Source organism: Agrilus planipennis, unplaced genomic scaffold (genome assembly GCF_000699045.2).
Source record: "Agrilus planipennis isolate EAB-ADULT unplaced genomic scaffold, Apla_2.0 scaffold37, whole genome shotgun sequence".
In the NCBI taxonomy this organism is placed as follows: Eukaryota; Metazoa; Arthropoda; class Insecta; order Coleoptera; family Buprestidae; genus Agrilus; species Agrilus planipennis.
The window spans coordinates 401,293-422,731 of record NW_020438995.1 but is presented as its reverse complement, the minus strand read 5'-3'; the positions used below and the strand labels follow the sequence as shown (position 1 = coordinate 422,731).

At 32.6% G+C, this 21,439-nt stretch overlaps 1 protein-coding gene across 1 annotated transcript; it reads left to right on the top strand.

Moving 5' to 3' along the window:
- LOC108745146 (transient receptor potential cation channel protein painless-like) lies at window positions 1-7,734 on the top strand. The gene is made up of 2 exons (XM_018481248.1): window positions 1-528; window positions 4,605-7,734. Exon 2 carries the CDS (start codon window positions 4,610-4,612, stop codon window positions 7,442-7,444), a length of 2,835 nt encoding a protein of 944 aa, XP_018336750.1. The 5' UTR covers window positions 1-528; window positions 4,605-4,609; the 3' UTR covers window positions 7,445-7,734.
- The last annotated feature ends 13,705 nt before the right edge of the window (window positions 7,735-21,439 follow it).

The following is a 21,439-nucleotide window of genomic DNA, read 5'->3' as shown; positions in this document are numbered from 1 at the left end:
AATTTCCGGTCTTAAACTTCTTGGTGCTTTTAAAAAATACAGAAACAGTTAGTCGTAATGATTGTTATGATCGAATGCAGCACACCTTGACCGTACCATATAGATTTTGTGAGCGGCAACACGTAAACTACAAACCTCGAATAGCCAGTTTATCTTAAAAAGGAAATGGCTGGACAAAACGCGGTCGTCATCAGAGCCCGACACTAAGCGTGTGTTGTTTAAATTCTTGCTTATTGAGAGTCTGGCCTCAGTTACTGTAATGTAAAATCGCGCAACTATAAAACTTACTTTATACTCTTTTTAACGAACAGTATTAATTGCTATACTAAGCAGGTGCCTATCGTAGAATTAAAAGCATTCCGTGGGAAATAAACCTAAAGTTTATTTATTTTACCAAGAATAGAAAATGAACTTAACTGTTATCCAGAATGATGACTCTCAGAACAAATCACTTGGTTTCGAAATTGCAACCGTGAAAATTAGTGTTTTTGCTTAGTTTGGATTTAACATCTACGAACAACAACGTAGGTAAGTAATCATAACTAGATGATAATTTATTCTTTTTGTAATCAAGTAGGTACTAACGAGGAGTGGATGAAATATTAGGAATTTAATTTTTTTTCATATTTATGGTACTAGAAGGTCGCTTAATGTTGACCTTTAAGTACCATAAATATGAAAAAAATTAAATTCCCAATACCTTACTCTCTCCTTGTAAATATAATTTCTCGTTTCGATTAATAAAATTAGTGCCAATTATACATCTTGATTTAAAGATTTATTAATTGCATAAAACAATTCTTTAAGGAATTGCATTACGAAGTATCTAAAAGATGGAAAACTTTAAAAAAGCTTGTGTAAAAATTGTGAATTCCTAGTTAAACCAAAGATGCGTGAACTATTCGAAAACTATTAATTGTTTTTTTTATATTATTATGCGTCACCAATAAGTATATCTTCAAGGATGAAACTTTTATTAATTGATAATTTTAATAATGATTTTAAGGTTTAACTTCCGAAAATAGTGAAAATTAGACTTTATAATTTGCCATATATACTTTCTTGTGTGTATTTATTATTATTACTTTCTTAGTATTTAGTATATCAAAAGGATAAATTATTCAAAAACAAGTGAAAGCGTACAAAAATGGATTTCAATAAGTTTCTTACTTCAAATAAAAATTATTTTCTTACTTTTGCTTTAAAATTAACGTAATTCGTTTGAAACAAGATCGTCTATGCATCTTATATACAATATGATTAAATTTGATGTAACAAATGTTTGTTTTCGTTCCATTTTTTTGGTATAATTCACCAGACTGTTTATGTTTTTAGAGCGAGTAGTAGGCATGTTAGATACTTATTTCTGATGACCTAATGGTTTTAATTTGTTATATAGCAAGTGGTTCAGCACATTGTTGTGGGTGTTACATTGCAAGTTGGATGGAATACAATCTTTGTTATGCTTTAAGTCATATCATGTACCAATATCATATTATTGTATTCCACTCTTGAAACCATGCACAGATACATTCAATGTTGTTGAAACGAAAAAATTGAAAAACTAATTTAAAGTGATTGAAATTACTCATTTACAATGAATTTCCTTAAATATAATTTGCGATCAGTTGGATTTGATGTTTAATTTTCAGTGCCATTTCATTTGAATACTTGTTTCTTTCATATTTCATCCTGGATATATTCTCATAGTATTTATTTCCCAATAAGAAAAAGTTATATTTCTCTATCTAACGAATTTAGCTTAAAAAATACTTTAAATCTTAACATAATATGAACGCGAGTGAGATTAGGTGGCTCATTTATCCTAAAGTTACGTCAGTTTAATTCAGAAAAAAAAAAACAATTGACACTATCCTAAAGTCCAGTAAAAGTACTTAAAAAAAAACCAAAGCTTCTAGGGGAAATTATAATTCAAATTTCAACTAGCATTTAACTATATTAGCTTTGTAGTTTTGCATAGGTACGTGACGTATGTAGTAAGGTAACAGTGAGACATCCGCGTTGTTTGACAATTATATTTTACGGAATTTTTTTTTTAAATCGTACTAAAACTAAAAACGCCGAGGGCTATATTTTTTTTTTTTGGTATATTTAGGCGTTAGGTTGTTTTGTATTAATTTATAGAAAATAAACACTAAACGTAAGCAAATTTTAAAGACACTTGACAATAATTGTTTCGCCAAAAGGTTTCTTCAGAAATTATACAATAAACTTGATATAAGTATTATTTTATTCCATGAGCGTCATTTTTGTTTGAACCATGTTTCTTGAGTTGGTTATTTTTTGATAACATTCATAAGTACGTAATTTCAACAAGTATCAAATAATTTTTTTTTTATTGTAATTAAAAGCATCAAATACCAAAAAAAGTGCAGAAATAAAGAGATTATGAGTATGCTTACAATAATATATACATATATCATACAACTAAAGCGAAACATTCGCAGAACATAGAAATTTCACATTTCATTGTTGGTATTTCTTCTTTTTCTGAATGAACATTTTGATGAACATGTGGAATACAGTTTTTCTCTGAAAACTTTTCTAAATAAGCTCAACCCTCAAAACCGTTTGAATAAGACGCAACACCCTTTAAAAGTTTTAAATTGCCTTTGACTTTCTTCTGTTCTTATTTACCAAGGGCAGTTAGCAGAAAAAAAGAAAGCGAATAAAAATTAATGCTTTACTTCTTCTGGAAATAGTTTTCTCTTTACTCAAATTTCAAGTCGAAAGACGCTCGTGCTTATTATTTCAGATCGGTCCGTTCTTTCGGTTTCAGTTGTTCGACAACGATTTGTCAAAATTTATTAAATATATTTGAATGTAATTAATAATAAGTAAAATTATCTTACTTAAAATTAAAAAGAAAAGTATTTTGTAGTGTTTTTAAGACAGTACCACAAAACAAGCACGACGACAAATCAGTTAATTATACGTTTTAAATTCTTCATTCTTATAAAATTTAACACTTTTGTTATTTCAGGTGAAATCTAATTTGTATTGTAACTGATTGCAACCTTGTATTCGTTATTAATATTTATTTGCCGAGTCAACCTATCAGCCACATTTTTTAACAATCGTTTATTTCCATGTTTGTTGAATAAATTCCTTTGCAATTATTTGTTAATAAAACAACTTCGTACCTACTAGTTTTAACGTGCTTCAATTGTTAATTACACTTATATTCAATACGCAGCAGAGTGTTGGATATAAGGGAGGGAAAATGTAGAGACAATTTTTTTCAAATTTGAAAATGATTCCATTTATACTAATCATCTTCTACAATTAGAACAAGATTAATGATAAATTGAAATTTTACATGATGAAAATAAAAAATGTCTTTAGAAACTTTGAGACATTTTAATAAACATAGAAACTAGATACCTAACTATATAATTATGTTAAATTATCAATTAGATGTAAAGAATTCACCATCAGATAGCATATTTTAACAAATATTCAGAACTTCTACAACTTATCTTTCCTCAATCATTTGTTTACTATTGTTTTTAAGGATTGATTGTCCTCAAAATAACTTAATAACACAAACACCTACTGCTGCATAGTACGTAGGTACTCAGCACCATTTAACAAAGCAGAAGATTGGCGAAACAATTGTTCTGGTTTTTTTTTAAACAAAACAACATTTAGAGAAAATTTTTTAAATAGTTTTCGTATTTATTTATTAAGCAAAAATGCATAAGTAGAGAATAGCTCTGTACTCTGTACTTTTTTGTGTAAATAGGACTTACAATTGGTCTTACCTTCTTCAGTTTAGGCTATTTGAATGATAATTCAATATGTTTATTTTTTCCAAAAGTTTCAACTTTTTATCTTTTCGTTGGATAAATTAGTCTTAAACCTTCCACATTGTTATCAAAAGCAGAGGGTCAGGTATATTTACGTATTGGTTGTAAAAGAAAAAAAAAATAAAATTTATATATGGCAAATCTCATAAAGACTATTAATTTACCGTGTTTTTCAAATTTAATAGGTAAATGTTTACCTATCTGAAAATATTACATGTACCTACACATATACCTACTGTACATTTGGTTACGCATTCACTTAACAGTTCGCTCTAATTCGTTAGAACAATTAGGAATGTTAAATAGAAAACACGAAACCGACAAATATGTATGTGTAGTTCCCTAATTCTTTTATGTTTACTAGGTATGCAGAATGTAGGTAGTACAATAATATGATCAACAGACATTATGTATTTAGGAAGGCCATAAATATTTATTGTGCCAATTTTTCTAGAATATCTATCTATACAAATCTCGATATATGTACATATAAGTATAAGTAATTTATACATTTATCTCATTGTTTGAACTTCTCGTTCACGCATTGTCTATAGCAGCTACCTGCTATAGACTATATACTGCAAAATGCTGTGGTTACTTACTTATACGATTTTGGAATATTCCTGAAAACTTCCCGTAAGTACCTACATTCTGCAGTTTCTTGCGCAGCTGCAGACATTCGAGTACAAAATGGCAATAATTTTAGTATTGCGTTAAATAATTACAGAATTTCATTAGTCTGTGGTCATTTGAATGTTTTATGTTTATTTTCAGAAAAAATGTCGCAAGGAGAATACGAGTTACACAGAACAGACAGTTTATGTCCAACCCCATTATCACGTCTGTTCGATCTCGTAAAATCCAACCGTTCGACTGAGATAAGGCGACTGGTTAATGAACATGGAAAGGCACTTTTGTCACAAATCTATGACCATCCCTTTTACAAGACAATCGTTCAAATAGCCTGCAGCAATCTTGCGTCGCAGATAACATCCGAAACACTTCAAACATTGATAGATTTAGGGGGCAATTTGTACAGTTTAAACGAACATTTTGATAATAAGCAATGTTTGCATTTTGCTGCAGAAAGTGGAATTCCGGAAATTCTTAAAGTTATCCTCCGGAATATCAATGAGAAACAAATTAATTCTCAGTGCGATGGGGGTTGCTCGGCGTTACATTGTCTCGTTAGATTTAGCGAAAAGGACGATGACGATCAGGAAGAATGCGTTAAACTCTTAGTACAGTGTGAACAATTTGACGTGAACAAAATCGACGACAAGAATTTAACGGCGATCTATTATGCTGCACGTAAAGGAAATCGAAAAGTTGTGAGTGCAATACTAAACTTTAGCTATCACCCCGTCGATATCGATACACACAAATTCCGGGGAAAATCGGCCAGAGATTTTATTCAAGAGAAGCAGTTATACAACGGTAGTCTTCCAATGGTAGATGACTCTCGTCATGCCAACAATATCGATCCAATCAATGTCCTCTTTTCTTACCTCAATGACCTGAAAGAAGACGAATTTGTTCGCTCCGGTCACCTTTCAGAAACAACGGCAAACGGGGATAACGGCCGTATGACTTTACTGCAATTAGCGTCTTCGAAAGGACTTACAAATGCAGTAGAAAAACTGTTAGAATTAGGAGCAATTCCTGATAAAGTTACTGAGAGAACTCCTAAAACGCCTATCGAAATGGCAGCTGAAGAAGGTTACTATGAAATAGTCAAGATCCTTATTAACACAACATCCATGGTTCCTACAAAGGCACTAGGAACTTCATTGAAAATGGCAGACGTAATCTCAGTCGATCCTAAGCGAGATTATCAACGCTGCTGCGAACTACTATTAGAACAACCAATAGATATCAACTCTGTAAATAACGAATCCATATTGCGTTATGCAGTTTGTTACGGGGGCTCTGAAGTAACTCTGAAACTCCTACGAGCTGGTGCATCTTTGGCATGTAAAAATAATTATGGTATAATGGCCGTTGAAGAGATTGATTCTACCACCATGGAAAAACATTTAGACGAATGCCTGGAGGTTAATTTAGATAAAAATGTGGAGGCTGAAAATTTCGAAGCTGTCTTCAATTACAAGACATTAATGCCTCCTACCAAATTTCGGGCCTCAAATAAAAATAAAGAAGTAAATTCGTTTTCGGTACCAGAAGACCTCGAAGCTGCAAACACTCTTTTTAAAGAAGAAGTTGAAGAATTCACTTTAGAAATGGAAGTTGTAAACTTCATGAGCAAATCCGCGGAACTTAGACATTTACTAACGCATCCGGTGATAACCAGTTTCCTTTATATGAAGTGGCTTAGGCTTAGTAAATTCTTTTATATTAATTTAGCTGTTTATGTACTTTTTTGTCTTTATTTGTTCTTATACGTGTTTATGAGTTATAATATTGAATCGCCAGAAAAATCTTCGCCCAATGTGACGCTAACAATCATCTTATCTATTCTATTTGCAATACTTTGTATTCGAGAAATATTTCAAATGTTTTTGACTCCAAATACGTACTTTTTTGAGTGTGAAAACTGGTTGGAGTTGATACTGGTATTTCTCACGGCGTTAATTCTATTCCAAAAGTCACCCTCAGAGTTTGTTAGAAAGCAAGTGTCCGCATTCGTTATACTTGTGGCAGCATTCGATATTGTCTTAATGATTGGACAGCATCCAAAGATGGCAACAAACATTGTAATGTTGAAAACAGTCTCCTGTAATTTCTTAAAATTCTTCTTGTGGTATGCTATTCTTATTATAGCTTTCGCCATGAGCTTTCACGTTTTATTTAAAAACGAAGACGGGAATGAATCAAAACAATCGAACAAAACATTGGATGTGGAGAATGAAGATGATAAAGAACAAGATTTCTTTGTTGATCCAGCAGTCTCTTTGTTTAAAACATTCGTGATGCTAACGGGAGAGTTTGATGCAAGCGACATCAATTTCAACAAATTCCCCGTAACTGGTCATTTGATATTTGCCTTGTTCATATTCATGATTGCAATCATTTTGTTCAATCTATTGAACGGTTTGGCAGTAAGCGATACTCAAATGATAAAAAGTAACGCAGAACTGGTAGGGCACATTGCAAGAATCGAACACATAACTCGCTTCGAAAACATGTTTTTGGGCAAGGTAATTCCGAATTCGTTGTTGGAATATTTTGAAGAGAAATGTTGTTGCGTAACTGTACCACTTAGTAAATTGACATTCTTAAGACCATTCGCCCACAAGGTGTGCCTCTTTCCGCGTTATTTAAAGGGCTACCAGTTAAAAGTACTTCCTAATCAATTTGGAAGAGTTGTTTTGCCCAACGAAAATTTCATTGACGACGATTCGATGGACACAACTTGTATTAACGATTGCAGATATATTTATTTAGATCGCAAGACGGTTAAAAGAACAAGAAACCTTATCAGAGAAAAGAAGTTGGAAATAGAAAAACAACGAAGAGAATCGTCTATTGAACAGAAGCAGAATGAAATTATCACTCAACAAAAGCAGCAAATTGAAGAAATTAGGAAAGAACAGAAAATAATCATGCACAAATTAGAAGCAATAATAAATAATATGAATAGTTTAACTCATTGAAATATCCATTTTTGCTTTATTTTTTATAATTGTTTTAACATATAAGTACATATTTATAATGACGTAATTTAATAGAATATTTTAAAAAATGGTTGCTATATTACCTTGCTTTACAGGCAAGTTAATTATCTTTACCTTGAATAGCACTGAAAAGTGATTTTAGGAGTGGTGGAAGGGTGAAGCGCAGGGGGAAAAGGTGAGAAACCGTATGTCGAAGAAGAAACTAATTTAACTTATTTTAACATTGTACAAAACAATTTTTTAGAGTGATTTTTTGTAAATAATGGTAAATAGGCAAAATAATAGAATTAAAGTTCTAGATAAAAGATTTCAAAAAATATTTTTATTATATTAGATCCGGGTTAGGATAGGTTGGGTTGGTTTAAACTTGTAGTTAGCAAACTTGCAAGGTGATAACTTACTTGTTCAGTAAGTTTACAATTGGTTCAATAAGTAAGTTTACAACTTGTTTGCTAATTAAGGTAACATCTTGCTTGTTAAACAAGTTAATAACTTTTTAATTCGTTTTATGATCCACTCATCTGAAACATTTGTATGGGAAGGTAAGTGTTAAATTTTTTACTTTTTTATTTGTAGTTTTTCTATTACTTTTTCAAGTATACATCGCAGGCATTTGTTAATTAATTTTGTTTTTACCATTTAAACTCGTATTTAGGCTAAAATCGGCGAGTCGGTAGGTACATGAAGACGAACGAATAAAATATTTTCATAGCAAAAAAATGAATATATCAACCTTAAAATAATATATTTTTTATACATATATGATTTAAAAAGCAACCTTTGTTAAATTTGTAAACACTTGCATGTATTTTATTCTATCGATCGGATGTTCAATAAAAATTGTTTCGTGGATTTCATATTAAAAATAATACTTATAATTAAAACATTACCCAAGAACGATTAAATTAATTTTTTTTCTTACTGAAAATTTTGAGTTTATTCTGAACTACATACTTTCATAATGTTTTTATTTTTACGTAATGTAATAAACTGAATTAATGGACAAATGACATCGAATATACCATAATCGTAAAGATTAAAGAAAATTACTATCTACCTTTAATTTAAGTTACAGACAGACCTGTTTTAGTGGAATAATAAATTTAACATTTAGAGTTAGCGACAAAAATGCCCAAGTTAATTTCACTTTCGTAGTTTGTAGACAAGAAGCAGCCGTATCAGCAAGTATTCACGTCCTTGCGTTATCCTTGAACTATAATGATTTGCGTATGCGCGTTCGTATCAGGATTGTTGTGTACGGAACGGTTCAGTCCGTATTGAAAACGAAATTGTGGTTATTGGAATTAGTTGGTGTCTACGTTTATGTGAGTTTTAAGTTTTGAAAGACTAAAAAATAAGTGACTGAATCCAAGGTTCTAAGGAATTATCATACATAAAAGGTAGGTGCTGTTTATCGGTGTTTTTCAAATACATGTTACAAGTTACGATTAAGATTTTTCAACCGGAATTCATATTTGTTCGGGAGACTTCCGCACTCTCGAAATCGTACTTCTCTCGACTCTCGATTTTAATTTTAAACTTCCGATTTTCGTAAAAAATTGATTGATATTCGTCTCTTTTCAGTCGAGTAAATTAGTGAAGATAGTAAAATATTGTTAACACCTTGTAAGTAATGCGTTTGTTGAGAGATTTTTTTAATTATATTAATAAGTTTTGGATTGAAAAGAGAAATAATTTAAGTGTTCCGATGGCAAAGGTCTATCGTATCTCCCGACTTTGTGACATTTTGAGGCGACAGCCCTAATTCATATGTAAATTATTTTAAAGGGTCTTTTAGACGCATTTCAGTAAATAACTGCATTTTAATGGTACAAATTTGGCTTTCAACTTTATCAGACGTGCTTTCTCCAGCTAATCCTAAATTTTTTTTATATGCTTTATCGGATATGATTATCAACTTTTTTACGTACTCTACACGGAGAAAATGATAAACGTAAATTTTCCTAAATATTAAAGCGATATTTACAATTTACCCCATTAGCGCGTTGCTCGTTCGTAAGTGAAAATAATAAGAATTACAATTTGGACCAGAAATTGTAAAAAAATTTTCTCCGTGTAGGTATACGTTTTATAATTAAAGGAAACGAAAGTAAAGTTTCATAAATATATATATTAATAGTTCACAACAATTTTACCAAGACATTAGCTTCTTCAGGTGAAGATATTCTGATTAAAATTGTTACAAAATTAATTTTAAATCAAACTGGTTTCGCTAACAATTATTCTCTTACAGTTTTGAACCCTTAAGCCTTAAAACTATATGGTTTAATCAAACTACATAAGGACGGTTTACCCATTAGACCTGTAGTTTCATACACACAACCTCCTTGTAAATTTAAAATTCTTGGTAAAAGAAATTATAAAACCAAATTTTAAAGCTACTCATTCATTTGATTTGGTAAACAAGATTTCCAAATTAACCTTGCCCTGCGAAAGTAAATTCATATCTTTGATTTTGTTTACGAGTTTACCCCCTACCGAACTAAATATTTACATAAAAATAATGTCAACTTTGTTCAGATATCATCAAATTCCTTATTTTAACCCTTGGACAAAATTATCTACAATTTACTAACGAATTTTTTGAACAGAAAAAGGGTTTAGCAATGGGTAACCCTTTAAGTCCTCTACTTGCAGAATTCTTCATGGACGATTTAGAAAATAAAATCTCAAAAAATCAATTATTTAAAAATTGTTTCTATTGGTATTGTTATGTTGATGACATANTGGTAAAAGAAATTATAAAACTGACAAATTTTAAAGCTACTTATTCTCTGAAGAACTCATTTGATTTGGTAAACAAGATTTTCAAATTAACTTTACCCACTAATAGTAAATTCGTATCTTTCGATGTTTCCAATTTGTTTACGAGTATACCCCCTACCGAAGCAATAGAAATAGTAAACAGACATTTACATAAAAATAATGTCAAGTTTGTCCTACTACAAGATATCATCAAACTCCTTACTTTAACTCTCTCTTTAACAAAATTATCCACACTTTAATACCGAATTCTTTGACCAGAAGCAAGGTTTAGCAATGGGTAACTCTTTGAGTCCTCTACTTGCGGAATTCTTCATGGACGATTTAGAAAATAAAATCTCAAAAAATCAACTTTTTAAAAATTGTTTCTATTGGTATCGTTATGTCGATGACATATTGATTTGTTTTAAAGGTTCAGATCGTCAACTAAATAACCTTTTTAATTTTATTAATAAATTACATCCCTATATTAAATTTACCAAAGAAGTAAAAATAAATACAACAATTAATTTTCTCGACTTAACGGTTACTAATAATAACAATATACATGAATTTTCAATATTCCACAAGCCCACACATATCGACATGGTTATACACGCCAAATCATTCCATCCCTTTAATCACAAATGAGCAGCTTTTCATTCTATGTTACACTGACTAATATACCTTCCGTTAAACAAAATTAATTATCAAATAGAATTAAATAGAATACTTTCGATAGCTAGAAATAATGGTTACTCAGCTAGATTAATACTGTCTTTCTTAAACAAAAAACTCCACAATAAAATTTTAAATTCAATTTACCCGATTATCAAATGTATATCCAATAAGTATAGTTCCATTACATATTTAGATGACATTTCCTTAAAAATAAAGCATGAACTGCAAAAATATAGTTACTTTCTTTAAAACCAGTAATACGCTAAGCGAATTTATAAAACAATAAAGATAAAACTAATAAAGGATCAAAATCAGGAGTTTACTTATTAGAATATGGGGACTGTAATCAAGTCTATGTTGGACAAACTAGGAGATCCTTCAAACAAAGGATTACAACACAGGAGGAACTATATTAATTGAAAAGCAGATTCTGCATATGCAGAATATTTATTAAAGGAAAAACACACTTTTAATGTGATAATTTNGTTCTTCCGTCCCCGGAAGAACCGCCCTTTTTTTCATCCTACCCTGTACAATTCTAGTTAAGATTTTTGACGCATGGAAAATTAAGCTAATTGTTCTAAATGTCTCGCACCTATCCGCGCCTCTCTTTTTAGGTATGGTTATCATCACGTTCCGTTTATAATCCTCTAGAACATTTCCTGTTTCGTAAATGTGACCAACTAGCTTAAAAAACCTAATAAAAATAAAATTGATAAAGGATAAAAATCAGGAATTTATTTATTGGAATGTGGGGACTGTAATCAAGTCTATGTTGGACAAACTGGGAGATCCTTCAATAAAAGGATTACAGAACGTAGCAGGAGTTACACTAATGGGAAAGCTGATTCTACATATGCAGAACATTTATTAAAGGAGATAGGCACATTTAATCATAATTTTCAATTTTTAAAAGAATTGCCAAAGAGATATAAATTGAACCTAGCCAAAAGTCTTTATATTAATAAATGCAATAAATTGAGTATTTTACTAAATGATCAGACTGATGTAAATAGTTCTTCATTATTAAATTTAAATTTGCCTTCAGAAACTTAAAAAATTCTTACCTAAGCCCTCCGTCTCGTTGTTCCCATCCCATAAAATTTGTAAACTCTTTATATTTAAGTTAATTTTGTAACAATTTTAATCAGAATATCTGCACCTGAAGAAGCCAATGTTTTGGTGAAACAATTGTTGTGAACTATCAATTAATATATTTTTGAAACTTTACTTTCGTTTACTTTAACTGATTATGGAGTTTCAACAAGTAAAACCTTATACCATTAATTATACATTTTATGTCTGTCAGGCTAGCACACTATTCACGATTCACATGAAAATTTCATTCTAATTTAGTGCTGTAATTACAATTTTAGTTCTCCATTCCTTATGACGAAGTGACGAATTGGTGATTATGAGTGAATCCTCATAAGGCAGCAATTGACGCTAAAACTTCTCAGTAAACTAGTTCCAAAAGTAAATTCGCTATAACTGGAAAAACTATAATATATATGGATAATTACATCCGAACTGTTATAAAATTATGCTTTCTTTCTTCGAACATTTAGCTGTCACACTGAAAAATGCTTAAAACAAATAAATAGTTAGACCGCTACAGTGAAAAACTGTTTGGGGACGACCACAATGTTACAATACACTTTTAATAGCAATTTTTTTTGTCATAGTAAGAATTCTTACTATATTAGCAACATTTCTCAAAATTATTGATTTATTTTAATCATTTTTCGGTGTAGGTGTGACAGCTAGATTGCTGGATGCTTAAGGGGAGAAAGCATTATTTTACAACGTATCGGGTGTAAGAGCGCATGCTGACAACGTACTTCTTCCACAAGCTGTAAATTATATCTTACATTTTTTTTTGGAAACAAACTATCTGAGCCTTCATTTATAATCATCTTTAACTTTTATATAAAGAATGAAGCACTATATTTTTATTTAGAGCATTAAATTAACAGTAAAAACGCACTAAATCGCTTGCGTATTATTTCACGATTTTGCATGCTAGCTTGACCTTTTTTTTATATTTTTGAATTCTAAATAAAACTTTAAGGTCAGTATTATAAGTATTTTACAATGTAAGCATTTACTAGTCCAAATCTTATTAGTTCTTGAGCAACTTTCAATTGTTGAAACTCAAACTCATTTATATGGATATTACTTATATCTATTCCAAACCGTTTAACTCGAATTTCTCAACTCCATTTACTCAATAATTTCCCTAACTCGATATTTGGATTGATAAATATTGTCCCATCAATTCGAATTTTCGGAACAAGCACATGCAACGGTAATTAATAGTACGACTTTTTGAAAAGCAACGAAACGAAAATACAAATGGTTTCTTTTTTCTAACTTCTCATTTTGTGTTTTGGGTTTCAGATAGTAGAATGTGAAAGTACTAATGGTAGGAAATTTTTTAGATAAACGTTTTGCAAACTTGCTATGCACATTTTTCTTTTTTACTAGAGGGCTGAATTTATTATATCTCATAGTGGATACATTTAATTACANTTACTTTAAATTAAATATTTTACTAAATGATCAAATTGATGTAAATAGTTCCCCAGTATTAAATATAAATTTGTCTCCAAAAACCTAATGTCTTACATCATCTCTGCCTTTCGTTGTTTGCACCCCACAAAATTTGTAAACTTTTAGTATTTATGCTAATTTTGTAACAATTTTAATCAGAATATATTGACCTGCAGAAGCCAATGTTATGGTGAAACAATTGTTGTGAACTATTCATATATATTTTTAAAACTTTACTTTCCTTTCCTTTGATCCAATATAATAGTATCGTTAATAGACTAGCGGCCCGAGACAGAAAAAATGTCGCAGTTTCCTCCCATCTACCAACTTTAGCTTAAATAATTTATTAGTTCCTGAATTAATTAAGACTTTTTCTTACGCGGATAGTTCGAATAGTGCCTAATTACACTTTATAATTGTAAAATAATTAAACGATTTCTTTCTATCTGTCACCTACATAAAATGAAATTTAAAATAAAAAATTTAGAAACATTTATCGGCAGATAAATCCCAAAAATAGTAAGCTTCATACATATCGAAACTGAAAACTCAAACTGCTGTCTTACTATACAAGATTCATGTCTATCAATATATATTTGATGGTAAGAATATTTTTAAGTATAGGGAAGTACTATCAATTTTAACAATAGACAAACAGGAATAAGTTGTTCAAAATTATCTGTTTTTTTTAACACACATTTTCGGCCTACGCACTGGTTCAGACACTATTCGCAAGTTCCCCATGTACATTGAACCTGATTTCATAATTTTCTTTAGCGCGATACAATTGAAGCTTAATATTTATGGGATTTATCTGAGGATAAACGCTCAATTTTTTTTTTAATTTCATTTTATGTCGGTGGCACACGGAAAGAAATCGTTGAAGGAAGTTAAGTCCTTTATAATTGCAAAGAGTAATTACTACTGAAAGTGTCCGCGTTGAATACTTAGAAATAGTATTAATCAATTAAGAAACCAATAATTATTTAGGCTCAAATTGGCAGACGGAAGTAAATCGGGGCATTTTTTTATCAGGGGTCAATGTCAACTGACAATAAATTAGTATTATTCAAGAAGTCTTAAAAGCAGGTCTTTATTTTTTTAGCTCTTTAAAGAAACAAACAATAAGTAAAAACATTAAAAAAAAACTATTTAGTCTAAATGTTCACGATAATTTGTAATAGTAAGAAAATGTAGGTTCCTTAAAGATAATAAACGCAAATAAATTATATAGGTCTTCTTCTGTACATATATGTATAGGTATAAGAAATGTCAAAAAATAACTAAAAACCAACCTACCTAATAAATACTAAATTTAAGCCATTTAATGTTTATTACAAAGTAATCATTACCCGCTCTAACTGCTGTAACAAATGTAGCATAAGAAACTGCTTTCTCCTTTTTTAATCAATAATAATTTACTGTGTTCAAGTCATTATCCAGAAATTATACATTTTCGGAATATCTAGAAATAAACTGCACATAACTTTATCATCCACTGTCATTACTTGTTCAACTGCAATTTTAAATACAATAAAATATCCTAATCGCTATTTTTCAGCTACCTACATAAAATGCCATATTAATTAGATATTAATTACCACTTACCCTAAGTTTATGAATTGCGAATTTCCACTTCGTCCCAACGACAAAACGGAAATAGCTTCCAATATATCGCAATTTGAAAACTCAAAATTCGTTGCTTTTTTAGAAATCCATACACGGGTATTATTTTTAATGACGATAAAATATTCCTCAACTCTCGGCTGACTCATTCACTGCAAACCACCGCAAACTGCAATACATTCACTGTATATTATACTCGGTCTAGCAGTCACACCATGATGAGACACGGATACAGCCGAACGCTGACAGCTCTTATGGAATGTTTATATTCTATGAACACAAAACGGTTTAAAGAAAATGTTCCGTTACTTAACGTCACGCGAAATTTGAATTAAAACAACTAAGTAAAAATCATAATAAAGCATACTTTTCGAAGACGTTATTACAACATATAAGCCCGCCTCGGGTGGGCAAGACCTTTAAGAAAACTCCAATCTGTCATAAATCTACCTAATCAATGCAGTTTTCTCTAAAAATAGTTTATTTACAAATAAATACGTAATTGAATACAATAATTATGGTAATTTAAAAAATTTAATGGAATCACATCCTTTACGTCTCCTGTGGGACATGTAAGTATGGCAGTTAATTTTTTCTTATTTCAAGGTTTAAACCACAGCTGTCAGCGTTCGACTATATTCGTGGCCATGGATTAGTCCGTGGCTCATCACGGTGTGACAGCTAGAATCGAGTGTACATTGTCAACATTTTTGATAATGAATAGCCGCCTGAAAGAAAACAAACTTCCCCGAATCTTTTTATATGTTTACATGTGTGAATCTGGCACTCAATATAAATAATCCTACGATTTAAACTTTACGATTAAATTGTGGGTCATTTGCGGGTTCTAAATATGTGAGTATTATAATTGCGCGTCCAGTATTTCTGTTACAAAAAAAAGGAAAATTGGGGTGCAAGTGGAAATTAAAAGTCTATTTGTTCAAAAACTATTTACCATGTGATAATTTAATTGAAGCCAATTGATTGCGTATCATTTGCGCTCGAAGATTGAACTATTGTGGTAAGCGAAATTCGTTTTTATGTTATTTATTAGTAATGATTACAAAAAATACTAAATTTTTCAATTACATTAGTTTGATCATATTATTGTCTATGATCCACCAATGGCGCACGCTTATTACTAATATCAATAAAAATTATATATTATATGTAATTATTACTACTAAATAATTTAAAGATAAATCTCGCCTACCATATTAGATCAGTCATTGTTTATGGATCACTCTATTATCTATGGGATCAGCCTTCAAGAGCAAGCAATGGAAGCGGTACTGACAAAACAGTAGTGTATGAAAATAAATAAAAGTAAAACTGAAGTATTGGTATGCAAGGGAATAAAAAGTANTGCGTAACATATTCGGGACTTTCCCTGTCTCGTAAATATGACTAAGTAGCTTAAACATACTATCTCTAACCTCTTGTCCTGCATGTTTTAGAACTTCCCCCTGTATCCCATCTAGACCTGGCGCCATATTATTCTTTAAGTTTTTTAGTGATACATCGAACTCTTCTCTCTTGTAACTAATCGCCTGATGAGTATCATTTTTTTTTGAAGTGAAACTTCTTTACACACGGTAGGGTAAGGCGAATTACTGTGTAACGAAATCATGCAACGCATTTCCCCTGCTGTCTGTCCCTATGTATGCTTAGATCTTTAAAACTACGCAACGGATTTTAATGCGTTTTTATTTAATAGATAGAGTAATTCAAGATGAAGGTTTATATATATAATACATGCATAATATAGTAGAGAAACACTGATAATTTTAGAGGTTTGTAATGTGATGTCATAAATAAACACATTTTTTTGCCCTTACATTGCAAGCGCTGGCTGAACCCTACGAAATAAATCAAAATAATATTGTAATGTTCGTGGGTTTAAAAAATTAACTTTTAAGAACGACAAAAACTATTTATTTACACTAATTATTATTGAACTTAAAAACACAATTAAATTATTGCTAACTTAGCTGATAAAGTACTCTATTTATTTACAGTACTGTTACTAAATCACTATTCACTGCGCTGTCAATTTATTTCTAGATTCACTTCTGCAACGGTCAATTTATTTCTACTCTATCTCGGCGATCGTCCCTTCCTTTAAATACTTACTTCTTTTCGGGAACATTCTCGAGCCGTCCGGAAAAGTTTCTTTCTCTCTGAACTGTTTAATTGCTTTCCGAGAACGCAGGTACGACACACATATTTACAATATACGGCGCACATGAAGAAAGGCGCCCGCGGCTAGTCGGCGAATCAATAAGCCGCTCACACACACGTATGCCCGATCGCACACAAACACGCTCGTGTTCGCTACACTGCCCCCTCCTTAAGTATGTTTAGTCCCGAAACATTTTCACTTTCCGTTTCGCAGGATCATGCCGGAGTCTGCAATTCTCGCCTTCACGAAATTCACTCCGGGAATTGAAGTAACAGTCCACGGTCTTCTCATGATTGGTCCGATTCGGGTTATTACTGCAAACCAAAATGTCTATTCCAGTACGGCGGAACAGGACTTCGATCATGTTCCGTACGATCCTCCAATCTAAGTTGTCCAGTCCACAACCAACCTTCGGAATTTCCAGCTTCTGTAGGTTATACTCCAGAATATGTCCGCGGAGTTCAATTACTGAGTCCACAACAGTCTTTTTCCCTTCTGTACTTGGTCTTCAAGATGTTCCAAACCGCCAAATCTGAGAATATTCCTTGGATTTAGCAAAGAGGTCTCGTCGGATTTCTTGCGTCACTCCAAATCTCCTGTTAACATGGGGGCCTTCCTTCATGAACTCTTCGAATGTAGACTCGGAAGGAATAGTTCTTAATAATCTGGTCCGCGCCTCCTCTTCATTTGCACCGGCGAATGGAGCCAAGCGATTAAAATGGACTACCTTCGGCTTCCCATTTGGAATTTTCTTAATTCGGTAGATCACGTCATTAATCCTCTTCACTACCTCATAGGGTCCTTCCCAATTCTGTTGGAACTTAGGTGATAGTCCACGGCGACGACGAGGATTATACAACCAAACAAGATCTCCAGTTTGGTAACCACCTGCTGTAGCCTTGATATCGTAGTTTTCTTTAATCCTGTCACTAGCAATCTGCGCATGCAGATGAACCGACTCGTGGATATCGTTAAGCTTTTTTCGGAGGTTGGTAGCATAATCTTCTCCAGCCAAGTCATCTCCTGGTTTACAGCCGAATTTGAGGTCACAAGGTAGTCGTAACTCCCTTCCAGAAAGGACACTGGCAGGTGTTTGGCCAGTCGTTTCGTGGACAGATGAACGGTATGCTATTAAGAATAAAAGCAAATAGCGGTCCCTGTCCCTTTGGTGGTCAGACACTACCTTGGAGAGATATTTAATCAAGGTCCGGTTCATTCGTTCAACCATGCCGTCCGATTGTGGATGGAGTGGAGTGGATCGAGTTTTCTTTATTTCCTAGGAGCTCGCATATTCCACGGAATATAGCCGGTTCGAAATTCCTCCCTTGGTCTGAGTGCAACTCCAAGGGCACCCCAAAACGACTGATCAACTCTTTCACCAGCTCCTCAACTATGGTTTCCGACTCCTGGTTCGGAAGGGCATAGGCTTCAACCCACTTGATAAAATAGTCCATCATCTTCTGCAAGTCCGGATCGTTTTCTTGGTCGTGTTTTATATTTTCGGGTAACCACTCGTCATCGATTACCGTGACGCGTCGAATTGCCTCTTCCTTATTTTCCATTCGACCATACTGCTTGCAGTCTGTTTGACATCGAGTACTTGGGAAAGGAGTACTTTTCCTACACTGCCTCCTCGTATGGCCTACTTCGCCGCAATTCCAACATCTTAGCTTTCCGGTTGCTTTATTGAACTTGGAGATGATTCGGCAGACGGTTTCTTCTAAAGATTCTGACAAATCCGTTTCTTCACACAGTGGCCGAACCATTCCCTGTTTGCTATTGGCCCGTTTAACAGTTTCGTACTCCAATGCACGAGCCAATGCATCCGCTTGCGTTTTAGGTCGGTCAATTCGTATTCGTTGTTGAGTGTCACTGTCCCGAAGTCCATCAGTAAATGCTTCCACTGCCAACCTTTCCATCAATTCTTCTGGAATATTAGGATATGCCAGTCGAGACAGTCTCGCAATATCTACCTCGAATTCTTGTAGGGACTCCGTTGGTTTCTGCTGACGGGTTTTCAATTGGATGTGATACACCGCTGTTAAATGAGCCTCGCCGTAGCGCAACTCTAACCGTTTTACCAACTGTTCATAATCCGCCAATTCTTCCGGGGAAAGGGTGTTCAAAATATCACATACATCTCCACGAAGTGCAACGGTCAACGCAGTGGCTTTTTCTTAGCAGCCGCCTCGAATTGCTTGTGGTATGTGGACCATGAGGACTTTCCGTCAAACGTTGGTGGTTTTGCTCGTGTTCTTGACTCTATTCCGCTTCCTTGGCTGATTTGGCTGACTTCGTTGAGTGTACTAGATGCACCAACATCCCTCTCGGTTGGTTTTGTCTTTCCATTAAAAATCAATTCTTCCAGCACTTTTATCTTCTCTTCACGTTTCAAACTTTTACTACTTTCTTTCAATTCACGTTTCGAACTTTTACTGTTTTCTTCCAATTCACGTTTCAAACTTTTACTATTTTCTTCCAATTCACGTTTCAAACTTTTACTATTTTCTTCCAATTTATTTTTTAAACTTTTACTATTTTCTTCTTATTTATTTTCCAAACTTTTACTGTTTTCTTCCAATTTAGATTCCAAACTTTTATTGTTTTCTTCCAATTTATATTCCAAACTTTTACTGTTTTCTTCCANTAGATACGTTCTAGATTTAATAAACTTCTGATTTAGTCATTTATCAATGAAATAGTTCCAAGTGTGTGTACACTAGAGTGCGCCACTCCATTATGACGTAAATGTTGCCACAATTTGGTTCAGGGTATGCAAACTTGAGCCCCAATGGAGAAGTTTCCATTTTTTTTTATGGATAAATTATCAAAAATTATAAAAGAATAAAACAAACCCGTGAAAGAATCGATAAAATATCTCAAGAAATAAGAAAGTTATGTGACTTTAAAGTTGGGCTTGCAAGAAAAATTTTGTTACACTTGGCGCTCCATCGTGTTGCGTCATTTGACCTAAACGACGCCGCACGTATTCGTCGAGTACGTACGAATGTATTATTATGTAGGAGCTTACGCCGTTCGATTCGCATTTTGTTTATTTAGCCGATGGTAGAAGTTAAAAAAAATACCTACAAATATCATATTGTTCCTATGTGTCAAAGGGCAACAGTTAAAAGTTAAATAAACACAAACAAAAGCAAGAGCCCTAGCGCGACTGAACTGAAACTAATACTTGAATGATTCGTGGTGCGGTGATATCGAATAGGTCAAATGACGTCACAAGCGAATCAGAAACCGCAGACGTTCCGTACTAAAATACGTAAACTTCAATAATCTATTTCTAAGTCATTTATTGATGGATTTCAAAAATTCTTTCGGTGATTGATTAGTTTTGATGTAATTTTAATATCATTACGTTGAATATAATATTGACAACATCATGAAACTTCTCTTCTTAACTCCGCTACTTTTAATTCGTACAACTTCTTTGCCATTGTAATGTCTTTTACTCAACCCTACACCTGACACCAGTTGTAATGTTCGTGGGTTTAACAAATTAACTTTTAAGACTCACAACAACAAAAACTATTTATTTACACTAATTATTATTGAACTTAAAAATACTATCAAATTATTGCTAACTTAGATGATAAATTACTCTATTTATTTACAGTACTGTTACTAAATCACTATTCACTGCGCTGTCAATTTATTTTTACTCTTTTCGGCGATCGTCCCTTCCTTTAAATACTCCGTTGGTTCATTTCGGGAACATTCTCGAGTCGCCCGGAAAAGTTTCTTTTTCTCTGAACTGTTTAATTGCTTTCCGAGAACGCAGGTACGACACACACATTTACAAAATACGGCGCACATGAAGAAAGGCGCCCGCGGCTAGTCGGCGAATCGATAAGCCGCTCACACACATGTATGCCCGATAGCACACAAACACGCTCGTGCTCTCTACAATATACTACAGTATTGTACACCTTAAAAAGATCTACAAAAAAGTCCGGGATAGTATATGTCTATCTCTTAGGGATAACTTACAATAACCATTTTTTATCCTTTAATTTTTTACGAGAAATAGTGACTTATTTACGAAGCGATTTTAAGCAATACAGCATTAATCCTTATCCAATTAAGTACATTTAAATACATTGTGCATTTAATATAGGTCAATATGGCCCTTTACAGGATGTAATTTAAATGAA

Bases quoted from the DNA above. Each gene is read 5' to 3' on its own strand.
- LOC108745146 (XM_018481248.1), top strand. From the start codon at position 4,610: ATGTCGCAAGGAGAATACGAGTTACACAGAACAGACAGTTTATGTCCA.